Genomic DNA, 12,275 nt, shown 5'->3' on the forward strand with positions numbered 1-12,275 from the left:
GCTGTTCCTTGGCAGGTTTCCAGGAAAGAAAGAAACAAATGTACCCAGATGGGCACAAATTTGTGGCCAGTTCTTGGTATATTGGGGAGGGGAGGGATAAGTGCCAATCTGCCACTTCTAGGCTGACCGTATTTCCTTGAGAAAAAAATGGGATGTTGAGATGGCAAAAATGGGACAGTATTATGTAATATTCTGTACCCATGAAGAAGTAAGACTTTAACAAAAGTTTTATTACATTAACATATTGAGCTAACAACTATTCTTTAGCAGCAGAACTCATACAAAAATTTAGGTAGATGTAGTTGACAACCATAATTTCAAACATGGATCTTGAAACCGTTTTTGCAACATAACAGGACATTTGTCTTGAAAATGGGACAAAATTGACATTTATGGTAAAATAATGGGATGATCTGGAAATATGGGGGGGAAGTACTGTCCCATTAAAAACGATACTTATGGTCAGCCTACTTCCTTCAGATAGTCTGAAAAACACTGCTCTAGCCATCACTACTACAAATGGCTATGAGAATCTAATGATGTCTGTTTAAGCTCATTCAGAATCTCACTTTTGCACTGTGAATGTCCCTTTGACCCAACTCCTGATCAGGTGCAACCAGGAGATTTCCAAAGAGAAAGTATTGCATGGGATTGGCAGTGTGTTTAATAAGACCAATGGGGCACAGATGCACATCAGAGTTGGCCAGAAAATCCAAACCCTCCAAACCAAAAATATACATACAAATGCACATGCCGTCTCTCTCTCCATTTCTCTTCCCTGCCTTTTTATTTTTGCATGGAGACAGCAGTTGTCTCCCACTTTATTCCTCAAATGATTTTCCATATATAAGATTTTTGCATAATTTATCACCACAATTAAAAAGTTCAATAGACATGGGGGGGGGGGGGGGAGAAAATGGTCAAATCATTTGGCAATGGGCTCATTGCTTTGTGCTGAAATAGCAACGCCTATTTGTCTTCAACCAAAAAGCAATGCAAGCCATGTGGCTCAAATTTAAATCCCTCTATGATTTCTCCCTTTAATCATCTGAAATATGTTGAGGATACATTAAAACAAATGCCTTTTCTACTGGCGGGGGGGGGGGGGGGGATAGCTCATGAGCTCTGTTATTCTGTTCCTAAGTAAACACTGCTTATTTTTCCTTTCCCTTCCACCCACTCCCTAAATCAGGTAAACCGCCCATAATATTCTGTGATCTCCTGTTCTTGTGGGCTTTCTTCTGATATGTAGACCGTTTAGGAAATGACCATGTGAGTTTCTGGGTGTGGATGCATTCCTTGTATGTTTCTTAGGGAGGAAGAAAAACTATACATTACTAAGGTAGCTGACAAAAACAACAGCCTTGTGTCACAACCCTCTAGAAAAGTTGGGCCAATTATGATCCCTAAATCTTGTATTTCTTCAAAAATTCTCTAAGGTTTTGTACATTAAACCCTGATTTTTGTAGCACCCACCCACACACACACAACTGTGTAACTTGAAGGCATAGTACAATGCCAAGAGTTCCCAGGAAATGCCTGGGGATGAAGAAAACATCATGTGGATGGATCTTCAAAATAAAATCAGTGTGTTCAAGAACAAAACCTGGGACTTTCAGAGACTTTTAGTATTAGCATGATGGGAACTAAAGGCCAAAAATATTTGGAAGGCCATAATTCCATGGTATACAACCACTATACTCTGGCTGATCTGATTAATAGTGGGACTTAAACAGCAGCCTGTCTCTGAACTAGCATTAGCTCCTGTTGCCATAAATTTAAATTGGGAAAAGACTGTTGGTTAATTGTAGCAAGATCTATAAGATGAACACTCCCATAGCAAGGAAAGACGACTTCAAAAAATAGCAAAAAAAAAAAATTTCTTAGCCAGGCCTTGATCTTTTAATTTCTCCATGAATTGTACCAAATACTGGATTAAAGCTGGAGCTTGTCCCACTGGCTAAAGGAGTAGAAGAGGTAAATTATGCCACTTAAAAGAGGGAGCGGAGAGAATTAAAGCTCCTTTAGATTATATTTTGACCTTACTGCAGATGATAAAGTCTGTAGTAACTCATTCCTAAAGTTGCCAATCAGATATATGAATGTAAACAAATAAAATTGCTTTCCTGGGGTCACAATTACTTCTTGTTCCTGTTATTCCTTAAAGGGCATCCAGCACAGTTATCTTGGATTTCAGAGTTCATCTCCACAATGATCTTTCTCTGCCTTGCTGATATCCTAACCACCTATTTCCTTCTTTAGTAGTGGGGTTTTGTTTCTAAATCCGGTTTCTGGTTGGCCAGACAATAGCTTTAAATTGAGTTCAAAGTGATCTGAGAAAAGCGCCACTTCCAACAATATACACGAGTCATTTATTGAAAGAGTACCAAAAACTATTTAAATCTATTTATCACAGAGAAAAGTGACACAAATGGATAGTCCATGAGAAATAATTCCCACTTCTGAATTCTGCATCCTGAAGCTCTCAAAGTATCACCCTTCCATCTTCAGATCCTTCATTATCTGGTCCACTTTCTTATCTTAAGTTCAATCTGCTTTTTCTACCTTATCCCAGCCAAGTTTGATCTTCCTGGAAGAAAGGCAATATGTTTTAGATATATTTTAAAAAGTGCCTGTTAAGAGGAAAATTGTTATTACTTGACTTTTTATTAAAGCTTTCAGTCCTAATTGATTTTTACCCAGCCTGTGCCAATGCTATTTTAAAATGTCTCATCCGATTTTATATTGTTTGGTTTTAATTGATAAACTATATTTTTAAGCTTTTCAGATTATTGTTATTCGTTTTTGTTTTAAATTGATTTTCTTGTAAGCCACCCTGAAATCTTCAGAAATAGGGCAGGATATACATATTTAATTAATTAATTAGTTAGTTTATTAATTTTGTGGGTTTTTCGGGCTATGTGGCCATGTTCTGGAAGAGTATATACCCCACTCACTCCCACGCCAGCATTCTCTGAAGACATGTGTATTCTGTCAAGCTGAGCACTTGGTCAGACATTAGTTTTGTTAATTTACTTTGTAAATGAAATGGATCTTATTATTTTTTTCCTAAGGGCCGCAGCTACATTTATTCATTGATGTCTGTTTTATTTGCCTTATTTTTTAAAAAGACACACACAGAGAGAGAGGAAAGAAACAGTTGCAAAAACCAGCCACTGCAAAACTCAAGGGAAATTGTTTTTGTCACATCTTTAGTTTGTTTGTTTTTTACAAAGGAAAGGAGAAGGTATGTTTGTTGTTGAAAGTACTGAAGGTGCTTCCAAAAATGCCCGTGCCATAAAAATCGTGTCTTCATCAGTTTTTTAAAAGTTCCATGCAAAACCATATTAAATGCTTCTTCCTAAAACAGATTTTTGTCTTCATTTGTAGGCTATTGTAGTGACAGATGGAGAGCGCATTCTTGGTCTGGGGGATCTAGGAAGCTATGGCATGGGAATACCAGTAGGAAAACTTGCTCTCTATACGGCTTGTGGTGGAGTTCACCCCCAACAGTGCCTGCCTGTCCTTCTGGATGTTGGCACAGACAATGAGGTGAGATTATGTGCTTATTTTCTTTCAATAAAAGTACTGGGGTTTGACTGGGCATTGTTCTTTCATTCCAAGTTTTTAACAGCTATTGTAGTCTGTTGCATAAAGAAATAATAGTCTTGAAATAAAGGCAGATTTATTGTAGGTTTAGATAGAGTTCATTTCTTGAGATGCATGAAGTGTTGTGCATATATCAGTACATGCACCTGGTGAAGAGGACTGTAGCCCTTAAAAACTGATGCTACATAGGTTGAGTCACCTTTATCCAGAATTCTGAAATCAGAAATTCTCCAAAAACCCAAACTTTTTATGGATGGCTGAGATAGTGGAGTTTATCACACGACCTGTGATCGCATTAATGAAGGGAAGTTCATACGTATTGACTTGGGAGCACTCCTTACCATATGTCCTTTCATTACTGCAACCAGGTTGTTGCTGGACCCTTGCGTTCTCTTCTGCCCTTGTCCTTAATCCTATGCTTTACCCAACATGACTTTTGTTTGTGCGTGAGTGTGTTTTTGTTTTTCTACACTCAATTCTGGAGTGACACTAACGTAGTTTAACAAAAAAACCAGGAAAAAAATAAGAAATAAGGCTGTTCTGGAATGGTAAGGGAGAAAGGAGAGGGGGAAAGAAGAAGACACTAACTACATGTGGCTGCATAATCTTGGAACTGCCATAGGATAATTTAGCACACCTGAGGACTAGAACTATACCAGTGCTATTGGGAACTTATTGATGGTTTTTCCACCAGTGGTAAGGTGCATGCTAACCACACTTCTAGGCATCAGTCAGAGGGAAATGGCATCTGCAATTGCCAAAAGTGCTATCATACAAATTTGATGGTGCTTTAAAAGCTTATGTGATAAAATCCAGTGACACCTTTGTGTTGTGATGGTTCAGTATACACAAACCATTTCATGCACAAAGTTATTTTAAATGTTATGTATAAAATTACCTTCAAGCTATGTGCATAAGGTGTATATGAAACAAATGAATTTTGTGTTTAGACTTGGATCCCATCTCCAAGATATCTCAGTGTGTGTATGTGTGTGTGTGCTGTGAGCCTTTAAGTCAACTAAGGCAAACCACCTATCATGGGGTTTTCTAGGCAAGATTTGTTCAAAGGAGAATTTCCATTGCCTTCTCCTGAGGTTGAGTGCATGTGACTTACCCAGGGTCTCCCAGTGGGTTTTATTGTAACCCAATTAGTTTCCTTGCTAACACATTATAAACCACTTAGTACTTAGTTCACTATGAATCGGCATAGAAATGTAAAGTGCTATTGCTATTCATGGCCAAGCAAGTCTCCAGACCCATTCTCCAGTACTCAAACTACTATGCTCGTTTTATGCAAATACAGGTATTCCAAAGATAGGTTAAAAATCCAAAATTTAAAACACCTCTGGTCCCAAACATTTTGATGTTTGTGAAGATAAGATGGCATAATATGTCGTCCTGTGCCCTTTGGAAACACTCTGCAACTATGCTCTCCATTTGAGCATTTGAGTTGTAACATTTGCTTACTTACTGACTTGGTTCCCTAGTGAATGTCCATCACCAGCTTTCACCCAAAGACTTACACAGAAGAAAAAAATGCAATTAAAACATAAAGCAGATTAAAAATACAACCAAAAATGCATCGATAAGAGAAAGAACAGCATCTATTTGATTAAAAATCTCTTTCACAACAACCTATATTAATTGCTGAAGTCTGCCTAAATAAAATTTTAAAAAACTAAAACCTTTGCCTAGGACAAGAAGGAATGTACCATCTTAGCCTCCCCTAATATAAAGTTCCATAGCCTGGGAATAGCTGCCAAGAAAGCCTGGTATCCTCCAGATGTGTACAATTCCCGTAATCATTAGGGTGATCTATGAAGAAAAAAAATAGTGGGGTCAGTGGTTGATGACTGGCATGGAGTCATCATGCTGACTGGTTAGTTTAGTGTAAGTGTCACATAGAAATCCAAGTTTATCTTGTCCTTACATGCAAGGATGGAAAATTCTCAAAATATTTCTCATCACCAAATGAAACCGTGAAAATTCCTTCTTCTTCTTCTCAGCTATTTCAACTCTTGAAATGGCTGAGAATTTGTTTCACCATTCAAGGGTTGGTATTTCTTCTACTACTACTACTACTACTACTACTACTATTTTTGATGCCTTCTCCAAGAGATTATTAGTGTTTGTGAGATTTTTTTGTACCAATTGCACAAAACAAGTTTAAGCAAACTGCAGTTGCTGCTGGTTTGTTCCATGGAGGCACCAAGGATAGCTTGTCTATGTATTTTTGATCAATAATCATATCCTTCTGTGCTGGCTGTGTATGGGCTTAATCCTATTGTTACTCTCAAACAGAGTAGGCCCATTGATTCAGTTGAATTTGTTTCACCGTTCAAGAGTTGAAATGGCTGAGTTGGACAAACTTGCAACACTGATTAAAGAGAAGTCTTTGGATAACTTCTTAAAAGATTGGAAACTATTTTATCTTGAAGCTGATAAGATTATTTTTGTGGGATTTGATGTTTAATGCTATGATTTTATGTATTATGGTCAGAAGTAGTAAAGAGTAGTGTTAGGAATATAGTGAAGTTCACTATAACTATTGTTTGTTCTTATATTCTTGGATTTGGAGGGTGGGAGGTCAATTCTGTGTCTTTTTTCCTCTTTTTTATTATGTTTGTTTTGTAGCTAGATTGAGTTGGAAGGGTGTGGGGTTGAGTATTTCTGTGCATTAGTATTAGTATTTTAGTGTAGTACATTGTTTATATGTTTAATATGTTCCATGTATGTTATAAATCAGTAAAATATTATTTAAAAGAGTTGATTTAATGGCTCTATCCCAGTTGAGACTAACCAACAGGATTCTGGCCAACATTGCACTTTACTTAAAAAAAGGTAAGAAGTGAGAGCCAGTGTGTTGTAATGGTTTGAGTCCTAGAACTGTGATAGACTAAGATATGAATCTCCGCTTGGCCATGGAAATGTTCTGGGTGACCTTGGGCAAGTCATTTCCTCTCAGCCTCAGAGGAAGGCAGTGGAAAAACCCCATCTGCACAAATCTTGCCAAGAAAACTCCATGATAGAGTCACCATAAGTCAAAAACAACTCAGTGGCACATAAAAAGAACAAAGGACAAAGAAACAAATGCATGAATGCAGTGACCTTGGACAGGAGCAGAGGAGTGTTTATCAGTTCACTCACTCATACAGGAGGTGAAAAACATAGCAACAGTTGTTCATTTCCTGAACTGGTGTCCCACTGTGCAGACACACCTGGTCTTATTGAAAAAGGGAAATTTCTGTAATGTTCTTTCCATCTCCCCTCATTCTTGTCCAAAAACTGTAATCTTGTTCTGTTCCAAAGTAAATCCCACTGTGCTCAATGAGACTATCTCCAAGGTAATTGTGCCTAAAACTGCAGCCTGGATCAATAACTTGAGGATGATGATAATAATAGTCTTTCAGATGATCTGAATGACTGTATCTCCCTGTATGACCCTGCCAGAGTCTTAAGGTCCAGAGGAAAAGGCTTTTACTCGGTCTCACCACCATCACAGACTTATTTGGTAAGGACATGGGTGAGATCCTTCACAATGATTGCTCCCAACTGCCTTCCATGGGAGGCTACTGTGCCGCCTCACTGCTTTCATTCCATGAGCAGGCAAATACTATTTTGTTTAAGCAGGCTTTTAATGTGTAATCGCTTGCAAGGGGGCTTCTTATGAGAAGGTGCTTTATCTTTAGCTTTTTAATGATTTTATACTATTTATCATCTGTTCTTTTAATGTGATGATTTTTAATTGTGTTTAACATTTTATAATTAGGATTTAATTGGTGCTTTTTGTGAGCCACCTGGGATCTTGCTCTTTGAGAAAGCAGCATATCAATGAAATAAATAAAATAACCACAAGAAAAAAGAAGTAGGTGGAATTTCTGAGAGCTTTGGTGTGGCAGTTGCTTGCTCAGAAAACACGCTGCTAAAATATTGTACAGATTTCTCCACAATAACAGTAAGTGTTGCTCTTTGCAAGAAGGTCCTCTTCATGGAAAGGGCTCAGATCAAAGCACTGCAGAAATTGGCAGGACTTGCTAGCAGGCATAACTGCATACATCACAAGCAATGCTCTTTATCAGATGAACAGTATGATGCGAAGCATGTGTGTGTGTGTGCCTTCAAGTCGCCTATTGACCTGTGCTGACCCTATAAATTTGATAGGGTTTTCTTAGGCAAGAAATACTCAGAGACGGTTTGCTATTGGTTTCCTATGAAATGTAGTTTACAGCTATCTACTATGGTGATCCTAAGGCAAACCTATCATTGGGTTTTCTTGGAAAAATGTGTTCAGAGGAGGTTTGCCATTGCCTTCCCCTGAAGCTAAGAGCATGTGGCTTGCTCAAATGCTCCCAGTGAGTCTCATGGCTGAGCTGGGAACTGAACCCTGGTCTCCAGAGTTGTAATCCAACACTCGAACCAAATCAAATTCAATAGGACTTTTTCACAAGTAAGAGACTGAAGCCCAAAGGTCTTCACTGAAAAAACAAAAACATAATAAGTGAAATTCCAGAATCTGCTTTAACAAACTGAAATTTACAACTTTGTAGATGGAAATTTACAATGATTTTTGAAATGCTTAAATTTTATGGTGGTCTGAATACCACCCACAAACACAAAACACAATGAAATTCAAAACACACACCACAGTTATACTTTTATTGGGCTAAGCAAAAGGCGCAAAAGACATTATGCTTTCCCACTTCTTCATCAAGAAAGTTGTAGAAAATCATACAAGAGAGGACAGAAATATTATTTTCTGCAGAGAAAATGCTGTTTCCCAGGCAGATTTTTTTGTAGGATAAATTCTAAACTTCAAAGATACTAATCTGTCCAGGATTCTTTTTATGATATGGGCCAAATACATGGGCCTCCCCCTGTTCCCTTGGCAGGGAGACTGAACAACGCACAGCCCAGAGCCCAATTCTGGTGCGAGCAGACAATGGCCAACCCACTCAGCACCAGAACTGGGTTTTACCCCATTTACACTAAATTTTAAAAACACAGCTATTACTCTGGATCTTCCAGAAAGATCTAGAGCCCTCTGTTCTGATGCTGTGAAGCTGTTGGAAATGCATCATGTTGAGCTGACCTGTGCATCCCCCGTCACCTTGGGTCACTTTGGTCTGAGGTCAGAACAAGGTACAAAGTGATGGTCATATGGCTGGCCTCATTCTGACCTCAGAGCAATGTGACCCATGGTGGCAGAAGATGCATCAGGTAGTTCAGTGGGACATGTGTACAATCAGCTGCCCAGCATCAACATGGAGGTCTTTGCAACCAACGGGGGGGGGGGGGGGGTTGGGGCAGCTCTGAAGGTAGGATACTCTAGGCTCCAGACAGGGTCAAGCTTTCTCAACATGCAAGAAATGTGTTTTTCAATCATTTTTAAATTGGTTTCTAATATTCTTCCCATCTCAAAGGAAGTAAAAGCCAGATGATAATATTTCCATCTCCATTGATAGCACCAGAGCAACTCTTTACAATCTCGGCCTTCTTTGTCCTGTGCTAGGCTGCTATCAGTCCTGCTTTTGTAGGCACAGTACAGTGTGTCTCTCAAGAAGCAGACACAAATGACTGTTGTAACTCAGCTGGGAACTTTTCTCAGGTTGCACAAGTCTTTGGTGTCTAAAATGTTTCAGCAAATTCTGTGAAAGAGATATATGCTGGATGCCCTCCCCTCCCACTGGCCAAAAACTGAAACAGCTTTCCTGCCAGCAGGAATTGAAGGAATCAGCCACATCTTTCAGCAGGATAAGGCGAACTAAGAGGAACTGGGCCAGGCAGATACAGATTTTTTCGTTTTCCTGTGATAATCACGAGGAAGCCAACACATCCTCATGCCTGTTTGGAAGAGATTGCATTTCAGCAAATGGAGAATCCCCCTGTGGGTGGTTCAAGCCTAATTAATTTCAGTGTTTTGTCAGATCGCACACTCCTAATACTTGTGATCATAATACAAGGGGATTGCATCTGTTTGCAGTTTTCTGCCTTATGATTCCAAAGGGATAGAGTCCAGCCATCCTAGCTCATGCCAAATGAGACATCTGTAAAGATTTTTGCTTTGTTTTGCTTTTGGCCAGTAAATATCTCATGGCTATCTGATGTGGTCAAGATGTTCTTTTCAAGCAAAATAAGACAAAAATGCTCCAAACTGCCTTATTATTATTATTATTATTATTATTATTATTATTATTATTTTCTTTCAACAGCTTATTATCTAAAATAGGGGGTAATTGGTATAAAACAAAGGCTAAGTTAAACACAGCTAAATACACAGGCTCAAGTCTGAAATACTTGATTTCAAGTTTCTTGGACAATACATCTCATTTAGATCAATGATTACTGCATGTATAGTCCACCCTTTATCCAAGCAGCTCAGGAGGAGTGCTGACATCAATTTTGCGAGAGTATGAGTGTGCAAAGGGATCTTGTAGAACCTTTGAGATCCGTGCAGACGAAGTTGTAGCAAAAGCTTTCATAGACGTGGACCAAGTCTACAAAAGCTTCTTCCTCCCAGTTCATCTCAAAGGTGCTACAAGCTTCCTTTGCAGAGTGATATTACTGAATAATGCTGCTACGTCTGCCCACTTCTGATCACATCTGATGAAGGAGACTGGAATCCTCAAAGTCTTATGCTAGAATGATCTAGTAGGTCTCAAAGGCTCAACTGGATTCCTTCATGCTTCCATGTTCTAAGATGTTTATTCTGAGAATGAGAATTGTGTGACCCAGTGAGCCTTCTGTACAGCCCCCACATCCCTGCCCTTAAAACAGCTTTGGCCAAAAACAGATAATCACTTGTCCAAAGGTCTCCAGGAGATGTAGTTCTCCTTAGCTCTCCTTCTAATAGCTAACTCTGTTCATACCCCCACTCTTCAAAAGTATGTATAAAACTGGATGTAACTTTTCAGTCACTCTCAGTTTTAGAAATGTGGCTAAGTACAGTCCCCAGGGTACCAAGGAGGTGCTGAAAACAGGTTTCTGAGAAAGAAGGTGCTGTTGAAAGTTGTTGTTGTCATCATCATTTTGTCTGAATAGATATAAGAAGAGCTATTTGACAAGGGTCCACAGATCCATTTGGTTCAGCAATCTGTTTCTTAAAGTAATCAATAGCACTAGATTTCTCCTCTTCTAATGAATTGTTATTACAAAGCTAGTTCTGCAGATATCATGGACTGCCAAAAAGACAAATGAATGGGTCTAAGAGGAAATCAAGCCTGAACTCTCACTATAGAAGCAAAGATAACTAGTTGAGGCTGGCCTACTTTGGACATATCATGAGAAGACAGGACTCATGAGAAGAGACGATAGTGTTCAGCAAGGTAGAAGGCAATAGGAAAAGAGAAACGCCACAATACAGGTGGATAAACTCAACCAAGGAAGCTGTGGCTCTGAATTTACAAGACCTGAGCAGGATTGCTGATGACTGGGTGACTTGGAGGTCTCTCATTCATTTGTTGTTTTGTTGTTAACTGTCATCAAGTCAGCTTTGACTTATGGCGACCCTATGAATGAGAGCTGTCTGGCTGACCCTGTTGTCAACAGCCCTGCTCAAGTCTTGCAAACTCAGGGCCATGGCTTTCGTGATTGAGGCTATCCACCTGCAGTGTGGTCTTCCTCTTTTCCTACTGTCTTCTACCTTGCCAAGTATTATTGTCTTTACTATAAGTCAAAGTCAACTTGGCAACAATTAACAACAACAAACATGCTATAGTTGGGCAGCTTTGTAGCTGGTTTACAGACTGAACCCAAAGAGTGCTTGCCAATAGTTTCTTGTCACCGTGCAAAGAAGTGATAACTAACCTGTTGCAAAATTTTGTCCCAGGCCCACTGTTGTTCAGCATCTTTTAAAAATTGCTTGGTTGAAGGAATAGAGAGACTCTTCATCAGATTTGCAAATGACCTCAAATTGAGAGGGATGGCTTATATTTAAAAGACAGAATCAAGATTTAAGGTGACCTCAACAGATTGGACTATTGGGACATAATTAATAAGATTAATTTCAAAAGGGATAAATATATGAGGTTCCCATTTACACAGGAGTAATCAAATACACAAAGATAGGATGGGCGAGACCTGGCTGGACAGCAGTGGATATTTTAAAAAGGAGACAAGTCTGCTTCCTTACAGGTTTTCCTGTGGACAAAATACTGCAATAAAAGGTTGCCTTTTCCATCAGGCACATCATTATGGTACAATGGAGAGAAACTTGAGTCACAGTCCAGGGAATCCCCTTTTATGTTTCCTGGTAAAAGAACACAGCTGTATGCCTGTAGCCTTGGAAAACAAGAAACAAAAATATGGCGAGACAGTTGGCATGCCAACTATGTCGCATTGGGAAACAATGGATCACTTGACGGGATGCCCTCGCATCCCTTTCCTTTGATACGGGTTCATTCAGCCACTGATTCCCCACAGAGTAAAAACAAAATCCCTTTCCATTTAGTTACCCAGGCTAGTGAGTCATCCAGTTAATCAACACACCTGCTTATGTTTCCCTCATTTGAACCAGCTCTTGTTTCCCACCAGGCTAAGCCAGCCGTTCTGAAGGCAAACCTTCCTGTGAGTCATGGGTTCAAGTAGACCTTCCGATTTGGAACTGGCATGGAGGCCAGGATGGAAAATAAGCCAACAACATGATCTGTGTGTCTGTATGTGTGTGTGTG

At 39.3% G+C, this 12,275-nt stretch overlaps 1 protein-coding gene across 3 annotated transcripts in view; it reads left to right on the forward strand.

Annotated features, from left to right (window-relative positions):
• Positions 1 to 12,275, forward strand: part of ME3 (malic enzyme 3) — a 142,963-nt gene that overhangs the window by 94,591 nt on the left and 36,097 nt on the right. For all 3 annotated transcript variants that reach the window (XM_089512875.1, XM_089512876.1, XM_089512877.1), the window contains one exon: positions 3,391 to 3,552. In XM_089512875.1, the coding sequence (XP_089369001.1) occupies positions 3,391 to 3,552 (162 nt within the window). The remainder of the gene's footprint in view (positions 1 to 3,390; positions 3,553 to 12,275) is intronic.

Source organism: Sceloporus occidentalis, unplaced genomic scaffold (genome assembly GCF_023333645.1).
Source record: "Sceloporus occidentalis isolate IW3139 unplaced genomic scaffold, rSceOcc1.0.p SCAF_2, whole genome shotgun sequence".
Taxonomy (NCBI): Eukaryota; Metazoa; Chordata; class Lepidosauria; order Squamata; family Phrynosomatidae; genus Sceloporus; species Sceloporus occidentalis.